Source organism: Stegastes partitus, unplaced genomic scaffold (genome assembly GCF_000690725.1).
Source record: "Stegastes partitus isolate 25-593 unplaced genomic scaffold, Stegastes_partitus-1.0.2 Scaffold22, whole genome shotgun sequence".
Lineage (NCBI taxonomy): Eukaryota > Metazoa > Chordata > Actinopteri > Pomacentridae > Stegastes > Stegastes partitus.
In genome coordinates this window covers 765,182-790,351 of record NW_007577753.1, presented here as the reverse complement: position 1 = coordinate 790,351, position 25,170 = coordinate 765,182, and the positions used below count along the sequence as shown (strand labels likewise).

Genomic DNA, 25,170 nt, shown 5'->3' with positions numbered 1-25,170 from the left:
TGATGTGTGTTTTGGCTCATTGCCAAGCAGCTGGCAGCTAAACAGCCCTGGAGCATGATACTGCCACCACCATGCTTGATGGTATTTGTGTTTTTGGGGTTAAATTCTTCACCTTATCTTTCTGTCTGTCTTTGCTAATGTTTTTAAGTAACTTCAATCGCTAAAGACTCCTAAACTTTACACTCCTCTGCCCTCATTAAAAAGAAAAACACAACCCTATCCCTTGTGATAGCTTTCTTACAGCCCTTAAGGTTAAATAAAGCACACTTTTGTTGTCACGAAAGACATTCTGACATGTCACTGAAGGACAAGTAGGCGTTACTAATGAAATGAATGATGGATGAGTTCCATTTAGCTGCTTCAGTTTCAGGGTTTCAGGGTACAGTGGATGCTGACTTACTGGGGACTGGATGCATTGAGGCTTTTCTGCCTGTGACAAGGCTGATCTGTACTGACAACAAGATTATCTCAGAGCTTAGATTGGATAAATCAAATACAGACTAGGTTAACATCAGGTCTTTATGTGTCCTAACCAAATCATGTCAGGAATTTACCAACATGCCCCTGAAGTTCACACAGCGGCTGTGTCAGAGAGTCCGGTGACTCTCCTATAGTTCAGACAGAGGTATCAGGATGTGACTGCAGCTCCTCCGTCTGGAAATCTTTAATATCTGACTCAGTTCCTCTCTTTTGTGCTGATTCTGCTCACACTGAAGTCCACTAGATGGCATCACAGCTGCAGAGAGGATGTTGTCCATCAGTGGAAACATTCCCTCCAGCTTATTAATAATGTATTATTAAGTTGAAGTTGAGGTTCAGGGCTGCTCAGGGAGAGAAGAGTGATGCAGCAAAATGTGTCCATAAATGAAACTGTACGGATGAATGATCAACCTTAAAAATGGATGAATCATAAAATCTTAAAAACCATTTATTGATAAATGAAGTTTAAAATGACTTCATGAATCCATTTGCATGTTAGAATCTATTTTTGCTGGTACCAGTACTGCATTTGGATTGAGGATATTGCTCCAGAGGTTTGACTGGAAATAAAACAAAGTTGACATTTAGGAATGAGATGGAAAATATTGCACAGACGGATCCGCCCAGGAACCTGAGCGCATTTAGTTCTGTTTCAACAAAGACCGATCAGCTGAAGAGTTGATTGTCTGCCTGTGTGTGTGCGCAGCGGCTCCGTGTGTCTGTGGATCAGGCTGTGGATGGGTGTTTCTCTTTAATTCTGCGGCATCTCTCTCACTGTATGCGGGCCTGCTGTTGTGGAGGAGGGCGGGCCGTGAACGCAACGAGCACATTTTGGACACCAAACTAACGGATGCGACATTTACACACGGAGCGTGGACTCGGCGTGATTTTCAGCATCGTCTAACGAGATTTGCATTGATTGCATTAGGATAAGCATGCACAGCTCAGAGCGGAGCAGAGGCCCAGTGTGCTGAGGGAAAGCTGACCTCGGGTAAACCCTCAGAGGCTCGGCGGACTTTGGAGATATTCTGCAGAGGTGGTGTGTGTGTGTTTTTTTTTTTTTTTTTTGGCGCAGCACGGGGAACTCTGGCGCAGCGTAAAGAGGGATGATCTCCCCATCCACGGATCAGACAGGCCACTGAGCGAAACTACGACCGTGTGAGGAGCTAGTCCGAGCGGCGGTTGCAAGATGATGTCGCTGATAGATCTGGACGATGATCAGCGATGGGTGCCGACTCATGTGAATGTCACCGTCCTCCGCGCAAGGGGACTGCGAACCAAGGGCAAGCACGGCAGCCGCTACCTCTACACCATCATCCAGGTGGGCAAGGAGAAGTACACCACCGGGCTGGTGGAGAAGGCGGAGGTACCCGTGTGGAACGAGGAGTGCTGCTTCGAGCTGCTCCCGGGGATCCTGGAGGACGGCGGCCGGAGCGCCTACCCCCCGGGGAGCGGAGACCTGGTGCTCACCGTCATGCACCGGGTGCTCATCGGACTGGACGTGTTTCTGGGCCAAACCATCATCCCCCTGGACAAGATATTTCAGGACGGAGTGTGTCCGAGAGACGAGTAGGTTGGGCTTTTTAAAAAGAACATCGTAATGCAGCCTGCACGACAAACTTCACTCAGGAGACAGAAGTGATGTGTCACGTTTAGATGTCAGAGCATGACAGGGTTAAATCACACTGTCAACAGTCTGTCAGCAAGAGTGCCAGAAAAAAAAAAAAAGTTTAAAACAAATGTTAGAAATCTGGAAAAAAATTAATAAAAAATAAATATAAATAAATAAATACTTAAAATAAAAAATAAAAAAGGTAAAAGTAACAGTAAATGTCTACACACTGCTAATATATTGACTGATTTAATAACAGTGAAACTGCTGAGTTTTACAGTCACACTTTGTAAAAGAACAAACTACTATCTGTAGAAGTAGTTATGATGAGGACAATGTGCAGTTTGAAACCTGTTTACATTTTACAGTCATCATGTAAATTCATACTTTTTCAGACATTTTGCTGTTTTGATCTGTTTCATACATTAACGATTACAGTAAAAAGTGCAATACAAAAAAATATTTTGCATTTTTCAAGTCTTAATTTACATAACTTTTATTCACATAAGGGCAAAAATCTGTCCAATAACAACAGTAAAAATAATGTAATTACATGGCCAAACATAAAAAATCATTTTAGCACTTATAAAACTACTGACTGACATGTAAATAAACACTTTTGCTTGGATTTTACTAGTTATAGTCTGAAATTTAACAATTACAGGAACAATTTGTGAAATAACAGGGTTTTTTTGTTGTTTTTTTTTAAAAGAAGTTATTAGTTAATCCTTTGTATACATAATTTTTCTTTCAAATAATAAAAAAAGTCTGTAAAAAAAATATATATATATACTTTTTTTGGCTGATTTAAAGTGCAGCTAACTTTATGATTAAACACTGAAAAAGTACAAATTACTATTCATAGAAATGTTTTTAAATTTAGACATTAGTTACCATGTTGGCAGGCTTTCTTTCTTTCTTTTTCTTTTTTCTTTCTTTATTATTATTTTTTTTTTTAACTTTTTCTTTCCCTTTTCTTTTGTCTTTCTTTTCTTTTCTTTTTTTTAAGTGTTGACATGTAAATTAATTCCTTTATCTGTAATTTACCAGAACATAAAAAGGTGTAAAACAGCAGTAAATTGTTAGAGGTTACAGTTAAAACAATTAAAACATGTTTATCTTCTACATAGTAAACTTTACAAGAAAGCTGCAGATACCTTTTGCTCCATGCCTTTTCTTCTCATAGATCATCCATTCAGTATTTTGGGGATGGCTTCCTCCTCATGCAGCTCTAATTATCAGTCATGTGCATCATTTACAACCTGACTTGCAGCAGTTCACCCACTAGCTTCTGCAAGAAAGTGAAATCAGACGTGGTGTTTTGCTGGATGACACATGGCAGAGGGAGCTGCCAGGGCTTGAACCCCACAGACTCATTAAACTCTGGCCCTTTGTTCTGACATCCTTTACCAGCAGCTACTCCAGCAGCAGCAGCAGCTCCCCACAATGCACCGAGAGTCAGCAACATGAGATGCATTTTCCACTGTGGAGCAAATAAAGATTTCAGCCAGGAAGACGCCATCTTTATGCTCAAGGCACCAGAAAAAAAACATTGTGATAATACATTTTCTGTAACTAGTAGGACACTGTGTCCTTCTTCAGGCCTTGTAATTCAAAAAATATAATGTACCTAGTTTTTGCTTTGAGATAGAAACCCATTCCACTGTCTACACACTTAGATATAAATAGTGCAACAACGTGATATGAGTGGCAGGTTGGCAAATAGTTGGAGTTAGAAAAATAAAAGTTGGTCATGCAAGGTCAGAATTCCTCAAAATGAAACACATGTCTTTGCAGTAAAAGAGTTGTTTTGATTAGAAGCGACTGGCTGAGCTGAAGAAGCAGTGTTTCTGGAAAACTAAAGTTAGACTGGAGCCAAGAGACAGAGGGGTAGTAGATGGTGTCAGCGTCTATTTATTGGAGTTCTGCATCAGATTAGTGGTTGTCAGGTTCTGAAATGCTCCGACGTCATTCTCTTATAATGCTTTTAGCAGAGTATTAACTCTGGCTGACCTAAGAATTCAATCAAAACACCATCAGTGGTCTTTTTTCTTAAAGACAAAAGCCATTTATCTTGACTTTTTTGGCTTGTTTTCTGTCGCTTTAGGTTAAGACTGGGCCAGCTTAACTCGAAGATACATTTAATAATCAGCTATCATTGACTGCAGCAGTATTTAGTGGATGTTTGTGTGTATTTTACCGTATATATTTTTCATATTTTGTTGTCACAGCAACAACTTTTCATTCAGATAAGTTAAAAACATCCCAATGATCAATAGAGCTTCAAATAAAACCACACGAGCAGAAGGAGACATTCTGTGACTACTCATCACTAGCTGCTACATTTTCATATTAAAGCTCTTTTGTTTAGGAGCTCTTTTGTGCCACAGGTGACATAACTGCACTCTTATGTGAAGCACTTCCACTATCAACACTGACGAGCAGAGTGGAGTGAAACAATAGAGCACATCTGGCTTTAATTGTGGCTTCTCCGCCCTCTACGCTCAGTGAAACTCACACTGAATTCCTTCTGTTAGTTTTGGCCCCATAACATTTTCTCTGGTCCACTTGCAGGACTTTGGAGGCCGGAACAGAGGGAGAGTTTCATTGGTTGTCTCCTCATATTGTCCATGTCTCTCTTTCTTTTTTTTTTTTTCCAGCAGGTGTAGGTGGGTGGACCTCGAGGAATTTGGATTGTGATTTCCTGCTCTGAGGCTTATAGAACAGTTTGTCAAAGGCAGATTTAGAGCACTGTTCCCCCGAGCGATATCTCCAGATTATGTAACACGTGACAACCTTTGCCAAAAGGAAATCACTGTTTTTTTTGACATTTCTCATTTTGTCAGTCCAAAGTTCTGAAGATACACTGTAGGAATTGAATACTTCTTTAAACTACAATTCTTTTGAGCAATTTACTGTTATTTTACAGATTTTTGTTAAATTACTGGTGATATCTGGGGAAATCACAGAAGACAGTATTGATTTGCATTGTGACTGTGATAAAACAGGTCAAAACTGTAAATAATTTTCACATTAAACATCTGTAATTTTATAAATGGTAATTCATAGTTCTTTTACAGTGCTTGACCTTTTTTACAGCAATAAATTAATAATGAAAAACATTATTTTACAGATATTTGCCATTATTTAAGAGATAATTATGCATATCAAATATTAAAAATGGTCATAGTTATCCTACAAATATTCCTTTTTTTGTTTAATTTATTCATTTATTAAGTCTTTATTTACATTCTGACTGTAAAAATGAACAAACAAAAAACTGGCTAAAACTGCACATGATGTCCACACCAAAAATCTGTATTTTTACAAAAAGTAATTTGCTCTTTTACAGTGTGTGACCACAGGATAACATTGTTTTACTGTATTCAAATCAGCCAAAAGTTGTCATTATTTTACAGACATTACCTGCTACATGTACAGATTTTACAGTTGTTGAACACATTTGGTGTGTTTTATACTGTAGCCTTTACATGTCTTGTGTAAGTTTGGCTTTTACATTGTGCTTGTTGACTCTCCCTTTTCTTTGATTCCATCCAGATGGTTCAAGCTCAACTCTAAGGCGGGACGGAAGGAGAAGGAACGTGGTGAGCTTCAGGTAACGGTCCAGTTCACTCGCAACAACATGACGGCCAGCATGTTCGACCTCACCATGAAGGACAAACCTCGCTCTGCGTTTGGGAAGCTCAAGGACCGCGTCACAGGGAGGAAGAGGGGCGACATGGAGTCTTCCTCGGCCATCGTTCCGGGCCGCTATGCCGCCCTGTCAGGATCTGTGGGGACGCCGTTTGGAGAGGACGGCGGCGGGATGGTGGAGCCACAAACTGTGGAGGTGGTGGAGGAGAAGAGGAGCAAAGTGAAGGATTTCTTCAAAGGAAGGCTGCGAAAGTCGTCTGACACCAGGTCGTGCTCGTCGCTGGCTTCAGAGAGCAGTGTGTCTTCCATGGCCAGCGATAACCTCGGCCCTCCTCCCAGCCTGGATCTGCTGTCAGACCCTCCCAGCTCCCCCATCTACACGAGCAAAGTGAGAGTGGACTCCCACTATGGAGAGGCAGATTTAGCTAAAAAAGGTAGGCTTTGAGATGATTCATGTGCATGACACTGACCAAAAAAAACAATCTGTGTTTCTCAGTGTTTTACAGCAGAGGATAGCTGCACGACTGAATCTGGACCATCTTGTCCAACATCATTAAAAAAGGAGTACCCTTTTTTGTAATAGAAATTCCAGTGAAACCAGTGATGCTATTTCACACAGCATGGATTTAGTGAGTGTGGCTCATGTTTAGGCTTTTATCTCTTAGCTCCATTGATCGTGAGATATAAGTTGTCTGTATCTGGGAGACAGAAATCCTGACAGACACAGTTATCATTTCCTCTGTTCTCACTGCAGCATAAATAGAATGATTGGATGATATTCACAAACATTTTTGATAAGAAATCCCTAAATTTGATTCTTTGTGACCAAGGTACATATATTTGTACGCTATAATGGGTCTTTTTACTACACGTCTCTGAAAAGGAATCACTCTTGTCAAATTCAGACAAAAAAATTAATATCTGACTTAGTTATCCCCTTTAGACCTACAGAGCCTTTTTGTGTCTTTCAGCTCAATGTTTTGCTGTTTGTCTGGAAGCTTTAAGGGCCAATTCAAGCTTTCCACTTCTACTTGTCTGCAAGAGTCCGCGTGACTTAAATTTTGTCATCCTCTAGAGTTCAAGAGGCCAAAAATTTGTGTCCGCACAGATGGTCTGCACTGTGAGTTTACTGACTGCATAAACACCAGGAAAACAAATGGTGCTTCAAACAAGTGCCTAATATGAAGCGAGACTGTTCAAGGCGATTCTCGTCATCCACACCTCAGTAATCCAACAATAACGGAGTTGTAATTAAAGTAGTTGCTGCCAGACATTGGAGATGCTTTGATTTGCTCATGCTTTCCATTGACAGCAACCAGGAAGTTCTGAATTCTCCATAAATTCTGTGCCATGCAGTTCAGTCCATAAGCTGCTATGTCCTATAAAACGTGCAAAGTCACAGCATTTGAGAAACATCCACAAGAACTCTGTGTGTTTTTCTGAGTACATGTACCTGTTGCAACATGAACAGAACCACGTGGGTATCCACTGTTTGCTTTTACAGGCTGCATCTGTCGTGCAGAAACTATGAATTAGCCTTTACTCTTTAGCTATTATCAACCATTTTAGCCACAGCAGGTGGCTGTTTTTGTCAACAAAGCTTTGAAAAAGCCACCATTCAACACAAAACAGTAGACAGGCAAATTTAGCAACTAGATAAAGCAAAAAGTGCAGCATTTGGCAGCTTAAGAGCCAGACATTACCCTAAAAACTAAAAACAGTGCAAGAAGAGGATTTAGACGTTGATTAGTTTGCCCCAAACGGACGATGTTGCTCTCTGCTCCCCCAACAGACAAAAAAACACAACTATTCATCAGAATCAGAAATACTTTCTTGATGCCAGAGTGGAAATTGCTTCATTGCTTATTACTCCTTTAAGGCAAGCGTTTGGATAGAAAATGGACCTAAATATCACATTCATCAGTTTACAAATTCAGTCACTTCTTTCAAACTCACTTGTGTTCTATGAATTTTTATTGTCATTTCTATAACCCAGGTCTTTTATCTTTTCCACAGTGCTCACCAGCCAGCACACCACAAAGGTTCTCACACACAAGCGAGCCTTCAGCGATGAAGCTAGTAAGATCACAACAGGCTTCCCACGATCAAATGTTGCCGTGGAGTCTCTCAAAGGTCAGACCATGACTCAGTCGAAGTCCTCCTTGTGTATAAATGGAAGCCATGTCTACGACTCCGAGCCATCGACTCCAAAGAGCTCCGGAGCGCTCCCGTCTAAACTGGTTCTGCTGGAGAAATGCTCCCCGCTCTCTCGCTCCCTGCAGAATCTCACCAAAAGAAGTGAGGACAAAGGTTCCTTTGCAGAGGGCAGACGCTGGTCCTTTGACAAGATGAAGAAAGAGGAAAAGGAGGAAGAAAAGGAAGCTCAGGCGTCGTCTCCCCCAATTCAGCCGGCTCAGATAGGAGGTCGCCCTGTGCAGGCAGCGACGCCAATCGTTGCCTCTGCTGGTTCACCTGACAAAGGGAGGAAGCTCAGAAAGACGTTATTCTCTGGAGGGAGGAGTGATTCTCTCCCAGCTAAGTCAGACCTCAACCAGGCTGGTTCTACTTCTGAGGGGAGGCTCAGAGGTTGGTTTGGTTCTGGTGACTCCCAGAACAAGCCGAGGTGAGTAGGGGTCATTTATGGGCTCGCCTCTGGGCTTCACAGTGTTTGATGAATTTACTTTCTGTCCAGACTCACGGGAGGCCTGTGTTCAGCTGGGTGTCCTGAGTCCAGTGTTTGCTCTGCTCCCTGCTCATTTGAAAATGGAATTGATTTAGTTCATAATTTCTTCCATTTTAAAACCATGCTGTATCATCATCTCACACTATATTTTCCACAGATAGCACTCCAGCATCGCCATTTTCTTTACCAGTGTGTGTTTCTCTACCAAAGATGCAATGTCACGGTGGTTTAAAAAAAAACAAAAAAAAGGTGTGAAGAAAATCATTCCATGTCGATATGAGCTCACCCAACAGAACAGCTGCCAGTGCAGGTGCTGCTTGAACGGCTGCAATGCATTATCTATTTATTTGCTTGATTATTTTGCAAATGTGCTTTGCTTTTTTTTAATTTCATTTACGTTACTGTTTCCATAAGTCTATCATTCGGCCAATTTTATGTCTACTGAAGTCAGTTGAACAAAAATGTCCCACTTTGTTGTGGAGTATCAGCTAACATTCTGGTTGTCTTTTCTGTTTGTGTAAGAACGATGTTCCCCATCTGGCAATCTGGCACATCATTAACTAAGAGGACTATTGTGCCCTATTTTCCTCCACAGGCTGGAAGTTTCTCCTAAGGTAGAAAGCAGCTCAGATGTACCCCCTCCCCTCCCTCCTCGCTCCCCTGTACCTCCTCAGTGCTCCTCCCCCTCCGCCTCCCCCTCCGGTCATGTCTCACCTGACGACTGCAGTCACACCAACATCTTCACCCCTTCTACCTCCCCCGCTTCAACCCCCATCTCCCCTTCCAACCCTTTCCTCCCACGTATGCAACGCAACCCCTTTTTCGAGGAGCTCATAGCGGAAGAGTTGCAGAAGTCGCCTCCTTTTGCGCCTTGCTCCTCTCCTGACTCATCCCCCTTTCACTACACCACTCTGCCCGCTCAGCCCTGCACACCCAGCACTGCTCACGAAGTTAGCGCCGCAAATATGGGTTCCATAAAGCGAGAGCGCCCCAGGCCAGTGGCTAGGCAGATATCACTCCCTGCATTATTACCCAAAGCAGCCACTACAAATTCCCCCAACCACTCTGCTCCTCGCTCGATGTCAGAGAGTGCAGGAGAATGGGACGACTCGTTCGATGCCTTTGCCTCCAGCAGGCTCAACTCACCTAAAGGCAGTCTTCCACCAAACCAGCTGAGAAGCAGCCCCACTTCATCCCGTAAACGTAGTTACCCCCTACTTAACAACAATGCCAATACTTATGCACAGGGACTGCGAACATGTAAAGAGGAGCCTCCGCCTTTGCCTCCAAGGAGACCTTTAAGAACTACAATGAACGAGCTTTATTCTGATGGCTGGCTGCACAGAGGTCAAGAGCTAGCGGTCCATAAAGAAGCCTACCTCCTCTCACAGACTGGCGTGGCCTCGCTACAACGTGGGAGAGAAGGAGAATCCAAAAGAAACAGTATATCTCCAGACCCTCACACAAGCAGCGAGACCTCCGACTCCCTCAGCGTCCACTCCCAACCCTGCACAAACACTACTTCTCCAGGATTCAGGGCAGATGAGAAGCTCAAAAAGTTCAGATACGAGCCATTGGAAGATGAAACTGATTGCTGGGGAGGGATGTTGTTTGAGCAGGACTTGTATGGACGGATTTGTCGAGGACAGTATGGACAGCCCAAAGTAAGCAGTCGTAGATTATCATTGAATCCTGAGGAAACTACTGGAAACAGGAACACATCTGAGAACTCAGGTCCTACAATGCTTCTTGATAGCGAGGTATCTGTCACAGACCTTTTGAACATGTCATCTACTGCTCCATCGAAGGCAGATGTACAGGTACTAGATACTTCTTTCATTCCAGTAGAGGAGACAGTAGAGACTGATCCCCCTGAATCCCCATGCATCAACAATAACATTTCTTTCTCACTAACTTTAGGAGATCTGAACATGAATGTGAATAATACAGACTTTGGTTTTATTGATTCTGATGGATCTTCTCAATCAGAAGTAGCCGATACTCTCAAAAGCATCCACAGTTTGGGGGGGACTTTTCCACTAGAAGATACACAGATAGGTGTTTACCATGAGAAGACCACACCTGAGGACATGTTCACTTTGAAGGACACCTACATACCTGAGATGAACTCCTCATTTGAAATCACTGCTAATAAACTGTACAAAGTATCTCCAGTTTGCCAAGACAACTGCCTAGACTGTCGTTGTGAACTGAATAACGTGGCACCACATGGTCACTCCAGGGTGAAAAGCCTTGAGTTTGCCGCTTTGATGTCAGAAAACCAAACGTCTAATTCACCTGATGTTGAAGCTGGATACAGAGAAGAAATAAGAAGAAGTGGTGATGATTTTAAAAAGACACAGAAGAACTTTGATGATAACGGCAATCCGCAGGCCAAGTTAGCCAAACTTAAACAGACAGAGTCGTTCCCAGGAGTGGTTAGTGCACGTTTCAGACCAAAAGGAGTGTCTCGACAGAGCAGCTGTGACAGCCCAAACAGCCGAAGCAAAAGCGGAGACAGAGAGTTCGAACAGTTTTTATGCCTCGTTCAAAACATTTCCGAAATCAGCGAAGGACCATCATCATATCAGCCCACTAAATCAGCTCTGTCTTCCTTACAGGCATTAGATAAACAGATAGATTTGCTGCAAGGTAGCGCCAATAGTGATCAAACACACCACAGAGAATCTAATACAACATCACAAATATCTTCAAAGGATAACACAACAGCATGTCTTCCAGAACACACCGCTGACATCAGTTTTGAAGACCTTCACGCAAAAGTAGCACCAAACTCAAGAACCCCTTCCAAGACAAAGATTGGGCAATCTTTGCAAGAGCCTGAACCCTGTCCTCCCTCCATCCCTAATGCACTCTCCCTGTCAGTTGATACCCCTGTCTGTTGCCCCTCCATACAAACCTCAAGCACAGGGCCGAGTGCTGGAGTCAGCACTACGCTGGCTGAGGCCCCCTACACCTCCTCCTACTCTACCACCTTCACCACTGACCAGCCCCTGGTCGCTGCACGGCACTCACTTTTGCCTGAGGAGACACAGCCAGCTAGCAACCTGCCCCATCAGGAGAGCAGGTGAGAATCCTCACACCAGGACATGACTTGTGTAGGTGTTTACAAGCTGTACTAAATTGGAATAACAGACATGATTTGCACATACACCACAAAACATGTAATTGGGAGTTTTGTTTTCGTCTTGATTGCTCTGATACCTTTGTTTCTTGCTGTCTTGGCTTGTTTGAAGTTGAATGCATTTATGGATTTAAGTTCTGCCTTTCCATCCAAACGTGTTGGATGATACCTGCTGCATCGTTCTTGGCTTTGCTTCACATTTCTGTTCTTCATCTCATGTTTCAGTTTCTTGTTGGCTGTTGTAATTTTGTTGTTTCTTACACTTTGTTCTGCCTAAGCCTACCTAGTTTTGCTGCTTTTTTGGCCACCTGCTAATGAAAGGTAAATATACAGTATGTCCATCGTAGGATGTCTAGATGTACTAAGTGAAAAATCTGCCTGGATTATACTGTATTCCTAGAAGATTGCACTTTCTCAAAGCATGAGACAGTCACCATAGCCAGAGTCGAAACGTTCTTTTAGATTTGAATTCATGGCTGCTCAAGACACAAGGAGAGCCAAAAATGGAACTGGTACATTTGATATATACGAGGGAATAAGCAGAGGACAGTCAAGAGCGCCATTGTGGCAGAGGTTTTAATGATTCATGGGACTCAGAAATAATAGATATTTTTTGTGACACAGCTGTTTTTGGCAGCCAGAACTTCTAGTAGAACCCCTGGGCTTAGCTCCAGGAAGCTCAAAATTGATTAATGTGCCATTTTGTTTTGGCAATTTTTAGTGCTCAAAGAAGCCATTCTAGACTGTATTTTAAGTTTTATTGATGTGCTTTGATATGTTTAGCTTTTTTAGGATGGAAGTGTGTGTGCAGTTCAGTTAACTACCTGCTGGATGTAATAATGTACAGTGACAAAGCCATGGTTGGTTTGACTGGACAGGTATGGTGCTGAAATGCTAGTGCTGACCTCTTTATTTTGCAGACCTCATCCAGTGAAGCCGTTAACCTCCAGCCAGTCAGAGAAGAAGGAGAGTCGCTCTGTTCTGGAGAAGCTCAAGTCTACCATCCACCCTGGACGCACCACCCATCAGGTCGCTGCTGAACCTGAGAGAAGTCAGGTACTGTTAAACAAATCCTTTGTTACCTTTCACACAACACGCAGCTAATGAAAAGAGAGTTTGTCCTTTACCCTGTACCTAATGAGTACTATTGGAGTTCTCAATCTTCCCCCACTTAATTGGAGATGAAGTTCACAGCAGCTGGATAATTATTCAGGCGACTACAGAAAACAGTCCAGCAGAAGAAAAATAACATGAAAGTGTGTAGTCGCTCCCTAACAGCTCCTTGTTAGACTGAGGTTACCTCCGACACTGGGGAGAGAAATACTGATCCCATTACTTCTCTCAAGTGTGACATAATTCTTTGACCCAGATAAGAGAGTCCAGCCGGCGGCACCTTCACTTCACCTGAAAATGAGTGTGGAATTATTTTCTTATCTATGACTTCCTTTATGATGGTATTAGTTGTTTTTCTGGTGGTTCTCTGTTACATCTCTGCAGCAGTTGGAGTGATGATCTGATGGGTTTGAAACGGCAAAGAATGCAATCACCATCAAGAATAGCATGGGATCCTTATAATTCCTGTTTATAAAATATTTTCCCTTAACATTACATCAAACTTTGTATAATGTGGCCCCATGTCTGGTCACTTGGTCCACTTGTCTCACAACAGTTAAAGGAATCTGTGGATTACCATTAAACAGCACAGCCAATTTTCAGATGGATCCATAACGCTGCATGAGTCTCACTTTGTGCAAATGGCATAAAAATTAAGTTATTAAGATGTCACATATTGCTAAGTCACAGAAAGCCATTAAGCTCTCAGACTGTTTAATGCTTCCATGAACATTTATTAGCAGCAGCAGTGCACATGGTGTTAATAAATACACTGCAGGACCATAAATTTTGGGATGACTTCATTGTTTCCTGCGACTCACTTCATTTTTTATTTATTTTTTTAACCACTTGCAACTAAAATTGTGCCTGTTTAATTTTCCAGCACAGTTATTATCACACCATCTGTCATTTTAGTCACATTTCTTATTTGAAGGAATACTTAGGTGAGAAGGAGATTTACAGCCTGTAAACAGTTAGTTTGACCTAAACCTTTAGATGTTACGAGATGATCTAGACACAACATTAGAGGCAATTGAGCCTTTGCAGTAGCTGTTCCTAATTTCTGGAACAGTTTGTTCTGAAGACTTAATTCTTCGCTTTGGCTTTAAATTCAGCTTGACACCCTGACTTCCCTATTTTATTGTGTTTATATTCAGATTTGTGTTTTATTCATTGTCTTATGGGTTGTTATTTATAATTGTGCAGCATTTTGGTTCAGCTCCTGTTTTTTTTTTTTTTAAACATACTTTTGAAAATAAATTGGCTTGTCTTGACCAAACACTGTAAACAAGGGGAAGCTGGTACCTGTAATATAACAAGGTAACAAAGTCATACAACCAGCACAGCTAAAGCTTTCCAGCTGTAAAGTCTTGTCTCTGAGTATTACAAACTGTTTTTGCAGTGTTTTGCTTTCTGATAAGCATTTTAACCAGTAACAGTGAATGACTTCCCAGTGAAACAATTAAAAATTGTCCAAGTAGTCCAGTAAGATTAACAGATGATTCAAACTCATCTCTGTGCATCAAAGTTACATATTTTGTTTTTCCCACCTCTCTCTACCGTAAAATGGTTTAGATGTAACTTTAAACCATTGCTTTCTTAACAGTGTGCAGATCATTGAAGCCTTGCTTCTATCTGCACCTCCCGTCCGACACTCGCTGCAGCACAGCACACCAGCTCACCTATGATTCCACTCAAACACTGTAAAAAATACTCGACACTACCCAATGACAAGCTGTGATATCGGAGTAATTAAGTCGAACGAATTTAACCCAGAAACTAATTCTGAAGAAGACTAATGATACAGAAAGCCGCATCCTGCAAGTTGACAGGATTGATTCCTTTGGTTTGTAATGTGTGACACTCCAGGCACCTGAATTTGTATTTTTGAGCAGCTAGCTATGGCTCACGCTTCTGATGTGTCTTCCATTGTAAAAATAAAACAAACAAACAGTGGACGCCCAACCGGATAAGATGGCGACCCACAACCAGGGGCCATAGTCCCAGACACAGCAGTGGTGGGATCGACTCCCGACCACGGCCATTTTCTGCAGGTCTTTTCCCGCTCTTCTCCCCCATGTCCTGTCTCTCTCCACTGCTCTGATAAAGGCAAAAAAAAAAAAAAAGCCAAAAAGAAAATTAAAAAAATAAAAACAACACCATAAGAACGTGTTAACAAGGTCACAAACTTAATTTTCATCAGCGGAGGTCTTAGGTCTTAGCATTTCATACCAGCAGATAGAGTCCGACCACCTGTTTCCTCCAGCTCTCAGTCTGTATGCTAAGCTAAGCTAACCCACATTCACTATTTCTCATCTGCTGTAACTTCCAACAAGAAAGTGCTCCCTAAATGTCAAATTCTTCCTACAACTGTGACATTAACAGGCCGTTTTCACACCTGACAGCTGCACTGCTTCTTCTCTTGTCTCTCACAGGAGGTGACGGTGGACACCTCGGCTCAGTACCAGCACCTGACCAACATGGAGCTGATCTCTCTGCTACTGCAGCAGGAGATGGACATGCAGAAGCAGCAGGCGTCCTCTGAGCGTCAGGGGGCGCAGCTGGAGAAATGTGAGGCCGAGCTGAAAAAGGTCAAAGCGCAGGTCCGAGACCTGGAGGACTATATTGATAATCTGCTGCTGCGGATCATGGAGCAGACGCCCACGCTGCTTCAAGTGCGCACTAGACACAAGTGACGACAGTGCTAGCGTGCGTTTGGTGTATTGCACAGGATGTGTGAGCCTCTAAAATATTGACTCCTTGAGATTGCGTTCAAAACATGGTGAATACTTATGGCTGGGAGTTACTATTCTGGAGGCTGTTACAGTCAAACAAATGCTCCACAAAATCTCACAACCATCCAGGTCTTCTCTCTGCTGATACTGCCCTGTTGATGTAGACACGATATTACCCAACATGCATGCTGGTTGCGATCCCAATTTGGCACAAACAAAAAACTGTACTATGAGAAGAAGCTTCTATCAAAGCAGTTGCAAATGATTGTTTTACCCACGCTTACTAGAATAAGTTAAAGTAGTCAGCTGTCATCTGTTTAAAGTCACTGCTTCACATGTGCATAAAGTAAAGTGCAGACTAGAGAAAACCTTTTTAGAGGTGCATTCAATGTGCTCTTCGGGGTCTAAATATGACATTAGCTCAAGTAACCATTACAAGTAAATCTTGGAATTTACAGCAAAAAATGACATTTTGATACAAGATTTTCTGACGGTTTTATCTCAAACAGTTCCATGAAACTTCACAAAGATTAACTCGAGTTAATGACATATTTTCAAGTAGAACTTAAGAATACAGTTAAAAGATAGCAACACATAAAATGCTGCTTTGCTATGTGAACAATATAAAAAGAGATGTTTCTGCATTAACATTGCTGTATGATGAGCAAAAAAGCAACATTCATGATTTGCCAGAAGAGGATGAAGACTTGCTTTGTTTTTTTGTTTTTTAAAAATTTAATATTGTTTTACTGAAATGCCTTTTCCCCCCAAATTCCAAGCTAAAACAACGAATGAATGTTTTAATATATTTTTAAGTTTTTGTTGTCCATGTTTTTGTCAAAATAGTAGCATTTGACTGTAGGAATAACAAAGTAACAATGCAGTAAATAAGAGTATCGTAAGTTATTTCTATCAAATCCTTTTGTCCTGATAATATATTCTCTAATGCCACTCTAGTACCACTGTAGCTACTTGCAATGCTTTACATGACCGCAGTACTGTACTGTAATAAAATAAAATGCACATGAACCAGAGGTTCTATGGTTCTTATGTTGTTTTTACTGACCAGGAGTCAGCAAAACAGTAGGAGAGACTCATCCATGACGTCCTGCTTGCTGAATGTTTGGTGAGTAATGCTTATTTCTCTCCACCAGAGAGCGCTCTTGACTCTGGTGATAAAACCTGCTGGTTCAGCGTTGGTCCTCTGCTTTGCACCTTTTGCATGTTCAAATTCACTTGAGAATTTAATACCTGACTCCACAGATCACGTTGTGGACAAGCTGTCGTTGTACTGTCGGTCACTTTGCTTCACTGTTTTTCATTTCAGATTGTGAAATGCTGGTTTACGGTTGTTTCTGGTCAAAACATAAAATACAACAGCACAAGCTGCTCTTTGTCTGTAGACCCAGGAGACGTGATACACTTCCTGTTCCAGCCTGAACACTCTCAGCAAAAAAGGTCACACAGCAACTTTGAAATTTAGCTCCAATAAGCAGCAAAGATGTAAGAGGACTAGTATGAGGAACAATCAGGTCTTTTACTGAAGTGAAATAGCAAAATGCATTAGAAATTTTCCTTAGGTAGAAGGACAGAAGCATTTTCTTTTAAATTAAGAATGCATTTGTAGAATACAACAGAAATTGTAGTTTATGTTATGTGATTACGTTCACTGAGCACAGAAGCAGCATTTTATGTTGTTTGACTTGTTAAGCTCAGGAATCTTTTATCTATTTTGTATAGCAATGAGTGGTTAAGTCTGTAACCATGAGCCACAGTTACTTTATTGACGTACGCATGTAAAATCTTTATCTGCAAAGTCAGCAGTGCATGTATTCAGAGACGCATGAAGCAGCACACAGAGGAAGGTCAGCAGTCCACCATGTAAAGTGTGTTTGAGCTGTGGTAGATGTGAAGTGCTGATTCAAATGAATCTCATTTCTCTTTCTGCTTTTCGTGGTGGCGGTTTACATCTGGGAATTCCATCGACTTGAAATTGCATTTTGTCCCTTTCAAAGTTACATTGCATGGTGCTTCTTGACGTCCATGTTTCTCCACATTTTTCAGCTGCAGCTCAACGGCTCCTTTTTAAAATGAGGATCATAGAGGAATGAAAATGAAAGAACGGGAAATCTGAATGACAAAATCACGTTTTGCATTTAACATTTAGGCAAAGCAAATAAATGGCATAATATTAGTTGGTAGCTTCATTTGGATGAGCCTAATTCAGCTGCCTTTAACCGTCTGAAGCAATTCATTTAAGTTGGTCCAACAATCCTCTCTTTGCAGTTTTTCCACATAATTGTTCTTACTGCATATTCAGTACCCAAGTAAAAATAGACCTAATGTGCTTGATCTCTCTCCACCTTTGATTTTCTCTCCAGATTTGTTCCCTCCAGCATCTCTGCCTTTTAGACATGTAGAAAGTGCTTTAAAAGTGAAGCAGAGATGTCCCAGGATTTCATCATGCACATGCAGCTCCTGTCTTACTTTTTTGTTCACACTGGGACTCTTAATCATTTGTCCTTGTCTGCAGTTTTTTTTTTTTTCCAACATGTGAAGGACTGATGCATACTCTCTGCCCTCCGGCCACTGCACAGCCTCATAATCAAAGTGTCCAGCCTGGTGACTGATGCCACAGTTTTCCGCTGCAGGTTCTTTCTGGACTCCAGATCTGATCATTGCTCCGTGCAGACATACATATATATTTTTAATCTTCTCCTCTCTCCAGGCTGCACCTCTTCTCACCATGATAAACTGGGTCACCTACGGGCTCATCAGCCGCTATCTCTCCCCAAGATCAATCCGAACAGTTATGCAATAGCGTATCACCTTATCGATTATTTGGGATGTGTAGTCATGCGGTTCAACTTTGCCAGTGTTAACGCAAACCAGAGGACTACATCTCCCAGCAGGCGCAGCGGCACAGCGCTTCACTAGTTACACACAGTGAGTGTAGTTGGCTGCACTTGGAAATCCGTTCATGATTCACTTCATTAATAAATAAATAGTTGGGTGTCATGGCGGAATCTGCAGCGTGTCCTGCCTTCCAGCTCGGCAGACCCCGATACGACCAGGTGAGTGCTCGCTCTCCTCCGTTCACCATCCGATCATTTTGTTTGCGAAGCTCTCGGCTGGGAAGAAGAAAAAACAAAAAACAGCCCCATCCTCCGCCCTGCTGGATGCTGACACTTTGGAGCCAAAGTTGCCTTTGATTTGCGATCTTCCATTAAAAACAACCGCAGCAACTTTCATCCGATGATCAACTTCTGGGTGTGATTGGATCAGTTCGGACTTTTTAATTTAGATTTTTTTATTAACAGCTGCACTAGTTTGTCGGCGCAGTCATATCGCTGTTTATCATCTCTGACAGATCTCACAGCCGATCAGACATCCTGCACGTCAGTCTATCGTTTATTTATCCCATTTTTTAATTTTGTTTTTATGATTTATTCTTTTTCACTCATTTCCCTCCTCTTTTTATTTCTTATTTACAGTTGCAGGTGTTGCATATTTCCGATTCATCATCTCCAATTTTGTGCAACATTATCTCCATGAATCCACACTTTAACACTTTTATCCAGGATGCTTGCTGCAGACTGACTGTTGCCACCCTCTTGTGATCGTGATTAATGGGCCGTCTGTCCTTATCTAAAGCCCATTACTCAATTTTCCGTCCAGAAATGAATATGCATGGGTCAGCTCTGAGAGATAATGTGACCTTCACGTTAACTAGGATGGCACATTAACCGAGGAAGCGACACACTGGTTGAATTCCTTATGCTTCTGTGTTCAGTGCCATTTTTGTGGCAGCAGCCTTTAGGAGATGATTTAGGTGGTGGTGATGCAAGTCCATATGCAGGTTGAGCCTCTAAACTTTGCTATATCACTGATTTGTTACTGTTATAAGCAATGAATGCGAGTATTATTAAAATGCAGGCTCTCCAGCATGGAGACTATAGAAAAGCACACACACTAACAATAATATCTTCAACTTTGAAACCTTTCCTCACTCATTCTGTAACATAAGCTGGGCAACATCCTCTGTTTGAAGTGACTGGTTTGTTGGCTGAATAGGCAGCCACAAAGAAATGACAAAGAGATGCAAAATTACTTCAAAACAACTACAAAGAAATGCAAAACAGCTAAAGAAAAAAAAAAGAAAAAAAAAGAGGCAACATTCACGGAAACAGATAGAAAACAATGACAAAAAAATGCAAAATTGTCACAGAGAGACCAAAACAGCTACAGATCGATTCAAACAAAGACACTCAAAATAACCTCAAATAGTCAAAAGAATAGCTACGTGGAAATAACTACGAAGGATGCAAAATTGCCACCAGGTCTAAAACAAGTGAAAGGCTGCAAAATTGCAGCAAGACACAAAAGATTTACAGTGAGATACAAGACAGTCACAACAAAATAACCCAAAAGAGAAAACAAAAAATTACATAGAGATGCAAAATTGCCACGGTGAGATGCAAAACAAATTATGGGATGCACAACTGCCACAAGGAGACATAAATCAAAGAGGCTTAAAATAATTTTAAACAGGCAAAAAACAACAACAACAACAATGACAAAAAAAAAAAAACAAAAATCAACAACTAGAGAGGGTTGCAAAATTGCCACAAAAGGCAGAAAGCTACCAAGGGATCCAAATTGCCACAAAAAGGGATGCAAACTTGCAGCAACAAGACACAAAACATTTACAGTGAGATATGAGACAATCACAACAAAATAACCCCAAACAGACAACAAATATTTAGAAAGGGATGCAAAATTGCCACAGTGGGATGCAAAATAAATCAAGGGATGCAAAATTTCTATAATGAGACCAAAAAAGCTGCAGGGAGATGCAAAACAACCACAAAGAGACTCAAACTATCTAAAGAAAAAACAAAAAAACAACTACAGAGGGATGCAAAATTGCCACGAGAAGATGCAGACAGCTACAAAGAGATCCAAATCTCCACAGTGGGATGCAAAACAAATGCAATACAAGTAAAGGGACACAAAATTGCAGCAACATGCCACAAAATGTCAACAGAGACATCCAATATAATCACTGAGAGACTCATCATAAACTCAAAGAGACAAAATCAATCACAAATGAAAGCAAAATTGAGATTAGATTCAAAACAGTTGCCAAGAGATGCAACACTTTGTCAATGAGACACAAAATAGCATCAGGGAGATATGAAACAATAACATAGAGACTCAAAATGACCTCAGATAGACAAAATACAGCTACAAATCAACTACGAAGGGATGGAAAATGGTCACAATGAAATGCAAAACAAGTATGAAAGGATTCCAAATTACCACAAGACACAAAATGATCTTAAGGGCAAAAAAAATGTTCAAAAGAGAAATTAACTGATACTGTATTTTTTTTGTCTGGATGTTGATCTTACGTCGTGGAAGTAGAGACCCACTGTTTCATAACTTATTCATGAACGCACCAATTAACACAGGATATTACACTGTTCACAGAACGCCCATGTAACGGCTTATTAACACTTTTGGTCCCATGTGAATTAGGATTATTTATAAAGTGACTGCAAAGTCTTCATTAAAGATGACTGTACTTCCTCCTGGGTTGCCAGCTCTTATCATCTATGCTCTGCTTATATATAGTCTTTCTAGTGGAAGGGCTTTTCAATAAAGCTGTTATTTTTACATCAGCAACCTGCAGTTCACGTTGGGCCGATAAAGGTGCTGTAACACTTCCTGTTCCTTGCGTCAAAGCAGTTAAAATGAGGCCAGGTCCTTGAATCAGCATAAATCTTGCTTGGTTTGTCTGTGCTTTCTGCCGCGCTCCATCTCTGCTAGCCTTGTTGTGTACTCTCCAGGGAGCTGAAACTCATGCATAATTAAAGCAGGCTCCTCACACAGATCCTCGCTCTACCCCACTCTTACAAAACAGCACTGCAGCGCATATGGCCTGTCAGAGGAGCCGATATGTGATGAAGGAAATGGCAATGACAGAAAAACCCACAGCTGAGGTGTAGAAAGATGGTTTATCGAGCAGTCTTTATGAGAAATGAAGGCTGTTTACAGTCGTTTCAATTCGGACCCGGTGCTAAAGAGATAATTGAAATAGAGACTTGTCTGGTCCACTGTATTTCCACTGTATGTCCTGGCCTTCATAACTGATAAACGTCTCTGAGGGAATCTGATTGAAGCTGCCATGTTTTTGCCCATCTGGTTTGCCAAAGAGACTCTTGGCATAAACTGCTATTGGGCCTTTTCAGACTCTTGGCACACATACCGGCCTGCTGATGTAGACAGTGAGGGGAACAGAAAACAGGGCGCTTGTCCAGCAGCTTCAAGCCTCACTTGGAAGAATGTGTTTGGTAAATGTGAACTCGCTCACTGCTTTCCTCTCCTAAAAGGTGCATTTTGCTCCTACGTCTCAGTTGCATTTTCTTCCACCGTTCCGTTAGGACGACAAAGACGTTCTTGTGTATTTCATAACAGTTCAGTTTTAATTGGAGCAGCATGCGTTCATTTATTTTAATTAACATATCCAGGAACAACATACCGTGAAGAGCACAATACTCCTTTTTACTAATAAAGGCTGCATCTCGCAGTCTTCATGAGCAACTTGTGTAACCCAGGAGTCCTTGTCCTGCCTGGAAATGTAAACATGCTGCAGTAGGTTGACATTTTTGCAAATTCACCTTGCTTTCTCCTGAGCGTTAGAGGAAAAAACATTCTGATGTCTCTTCTGTACGTAAGAAACAACAGCCAGTTAGCTTAGCTGAGCAAGTAGAAAAGCAAATGAGAAAGGGATGCAAAATTACACAACAGCTAGAACAGAGAGATGCAACACAACAACAAAGAGACTCAACTAAGACAAAAACAGCTGCAAAGGGACACAAAATGAACACAACGAGATGCTTAACAGCTGCAAAGGGATGCAAAACGGCCACAACGAGACACCAGCAGCCACTGAGGAATGCAAAACAACCTCAAAGGGACTTAAAATGTCCTCACAGAGACAAAAGGGATAATACAAAAGGATGCAAAATTGTCATGAGATATAAAATGACACCATGGGAATGCCATTTACCACAACAAGACACAAAACACAGAAAGGTGCAAAACAACCACAGAGAGGCTCCAAATGATCTCAAAAACACAAAATACAATTTCAAGGGGCTTTTTTTCTCGGCATTGAAGGAGAAGATTGAAACCACTCTCATGTAAGTGAGAAGCTGCAGCAGGTTAGCTTAGCATAGCACAACAGCTGAAAACGGGTGAAAGCCTATTTTTTTTTACTTTTTAAGTTTTTTCCCCCTCATATGTTGATCCCTTACTTAACAAATCAAAGTTATCGCAGTTGATAATCAAATTTTCAGCCCAATTAGGAGATCAGGGTTTTTTTGAGGCTTAGTCTGATATGTTTTTGAGGTAAGTGTTGTTGTCAAATGTGACTTTTGAATTTCTCCAATGCAAATATGACTTATGATATGATGACATCTAGCAGTAGTTCAACAGCAATTTTTGGCACTAAGCTACACAGATATCCTTTATCACTTTTTTGTGTTTCATAAATCTTTTCCAACAAGAGGAATACATAACGAATTAAAACCCAGCAGGTAGATTTATAACAAGACTTAAAAATGATGAATTTACTATGACGCTGTCTACGACCCTGTGGAAACTTTTGTATACATATGAAACAATAAATTGTGCTTGCATGTGGTGCTATAAGCACATGAATTATCCTAAACTGCTACTCTTTTAAAACAACTATCAATATGCTTTTCTGAGAATAAAGTGAAGTCAGTTCAGAGGACTTGTTTGCTGCTATTATTATGCATTAACCTAAATTAGGAATGAACTTTGCCATATTCTCTTCCCCAGACTTCATTCCTTGGTCGACTGAGACACTTCGTAGATGTCATTGACCCCAGCACCCTGTTTGTGTCCGAGGTAAAGCCTTCTGGAAAACTGCAGTTATTTTTAATATCTACATGTGTTTTTGGTTTGAAGCCTGAAATTTATTGTGCTTAAACTGTGTACCTTCTATATGTAGTGGTAGGTTACAAATGATCAGACACTGAATGGTTCAGATGTAGTATTTAGGCAACATTAATTTCTTTTCTTTGTTTTGTTTTTTTCCCTAACCAATTAACTGCTGAAGTGTGGAGTCTGCAATTCTGAAGATTGCTGGTGTTTTGGTGTTTAGCATATTTAGATTTGGGGGTCGACTGATGTGTTTTTTTTTCAACACTGATTAGTAATCAAGGAGACCAAGAACAGACACCTAACAAATATTCAGCAAACATTCACAGAATTTCACAATACAAATGCTGACTCTACTTTTAATGTCTTTTACAAGTCAAAAAGCCAAGAATTTCACTGTCAGCCATTGGACTGTGAGAAGGTTTCAGGATTTTCGCTACATGTGAACCACCAAAAATTGCTTGATAACTTGACTCGATTCATTAGTATTAAAGTAAAGCTCGATTGCAGCCCCAAACATTTCACTGTCAAATGAAACAAAGGATGTCAAGGTTTAGATGTGTAGGTACAGGCACTGTGTTGTAGATTAACTTGTTTACATTTGTAAGTGAAAAGAAAAGTGTCGTCTGGTAAAGCTACCCAACCATGTTCCTGTTAAATATGATTTAATGCACGTTCTAATTTGTCTTTTTCTTTGTATTTGTTTGTAGATACGATTAAAAGAATGCATCAAACTCCTTGATGACTATAAACATGGCACACTTCCACCTGGAGTGTCTGATGTTCAGGTGAGTCTTTATAGACACTGATATGATGCAGTATGTTGCAGCGTCATATATAATGTAGAATATAATATAACAACATATATGAAATTCAGGTTTAATATAACATGGACAGGAAACATTGCTCGAGCAAAACACAGTTAACAATTTGAAAAGCAGTGCAAGTTCAGGAAGGTCTCGTTTTCCACATAGAAAAGCTAATAAAGTTGAAAGTATACACCGATTAATTAATGATAATTCTTCTTTTTTACTGCATTGCTCACCTGTTCAGTTGTGGGAAGCCCAGAAGATCAAACAGGTAAGTGACTCATCGGTTGGCTCAGGTCAACTGCACTGTTCATGCATTCGGGTCTGTGGGCTGCTGGCAGCATGAGGAAGCTTTCATGCTCTCTGCACGCAGGCCATCATTCATCCTGACACAGGAGAGAAGATCTTCATGCCATTTCGAATGTCAGGTACGACCTCAGATGAAGATCTTTGCTTAATTTGTTCAAGTTGGTCCATGTTGTCATCATTTCTTTACACTTGTTTTCACTGTGCAGGTTATGTACCATTTGGAACACCGATTGTAAGTCCCACCATACATTTTAATCATGCGTGATCATGCGCGAACTTTACTGTAGCGATTATCCATGAACATAGTCATGTTTGGGAACAGATGAAATGAGACTGAACTTATTTTGTCCAAAAATAAGCTCTTATTCCCCGGTTTCATCTAGGTCATTGGCCTCCTTCTCCCAAATCAGACTGTGGTGTCTACCATTATTTGGCAGGTACTGTAAATAACATGCATACTGTAAAACATTGCATTTATCGCCCATTTTGAACATCTGGTAAGTGCACTTTTACCATTTAAATGCAATGCTTTACTGGAAGACAGACAGTGTAAAATAAAGTGCTGCTATCTATCTATCTATCTATCTATCTATCTATCTATCTATCTATCTATCTATCTATCTATCTATCTATCTATCTATCTATCTATCTATCTA

The 25,170-nt window shown here is 41.0% G+C and overlaps 2 protein-coding genes across 2 annotated transcripts in view; both read left to right on the top strand.

Annotated features, from left to right (window-relative positions):
- The first annotated feature begins 1,663 nt into the window (after window positions 1–1,663).
- rab11fip5b (RAB11 family interacting protein 5b (class I)) lies at window positions 1,664–16,456 on the top strand. Its single transcript, XM_008295045.1, has 5 exons — window positions 1,664–2,049; window positions 5,651–6,180; window positions 7,763–8,369; window positions 12,495–12,630; window positions 15,123–16,456. The coding sequence occupies exons 1-5, from the start codon at window positions 1,670–1,672 to the stop codon at window positions 15,381–15,383; spliced, it is 1,914 nt and encodes a 637-aa protein (XP_008293267.1). The 5' UTR covers window positions 1,664–1,669; the 3' UTR covers window positions 15,384–16,456.
- Window positions 16,457–18,436: 1,980 nt separating this feature from the next.
- sfxn5b (sideroflexin 5b) overlaps window positions 18,437–25,170 on the top strand; it is a 13,946-nt gene continuing 7,212 nt past the window's right edge. The window contains exons 1-7 of the mRNA XM_008295034.1: window positions 18,437–18,496; window positions 23,295–23,363; window positions 24,107–24,184; window positions 24,450–24,476; window positions 24,579–24,633; window positions 24,721–24,746; window positions 24,898–24,951. Coding sequence (XP_008293256.1) covers window positions 18,440–18,496; window positions 23,295–23,363; window positions 24,107–24,184; window positions 24,450–24,476; window positions 24,579–24,633; window positions 24,721–24,746; window positions 24,898–24,951 — 366 coding nt within the window. The 5' untranslated portion in view covers window positions 18,437–18,439. The remainder of the gene's footprint in view (window positions 18,497–23,294; window positions 23,364–24,106; window positions 24,185–24,449; window positions 24,477–24,578; window positions 24,634–24,720; window positions 24,747–24,897; window positions 24,952–25,170) is intronic.

What these genes read in the sequence shown, in the direction of transcription:
- rab11fip5b (XM_008295045.1), top strand. Translation starts at nt 1,670, where the DNA reads ATGATGTCGCTGATAGATCTGGACGATGATCAGCGATGGGTGCCGACT. An exon ending in GACTCCCAGAACAAGCCGAG is followed by an intron (nt 8,370 to 12,494) that starts GTGAGTAGGGGT and finishes TTTATTTTGCAG; the next exon opens with ACCTCATCCAGTGAAGCCGT. An exon ending in CTGAACCTGAGAGAAGTCAG is followed by an intron (nt 12,631 to 15,122) that starts GTACTGTTAAAC and finishes TGTCTCTCACAG; the next exon opens with GAGGTGACGGTGGACACCTC.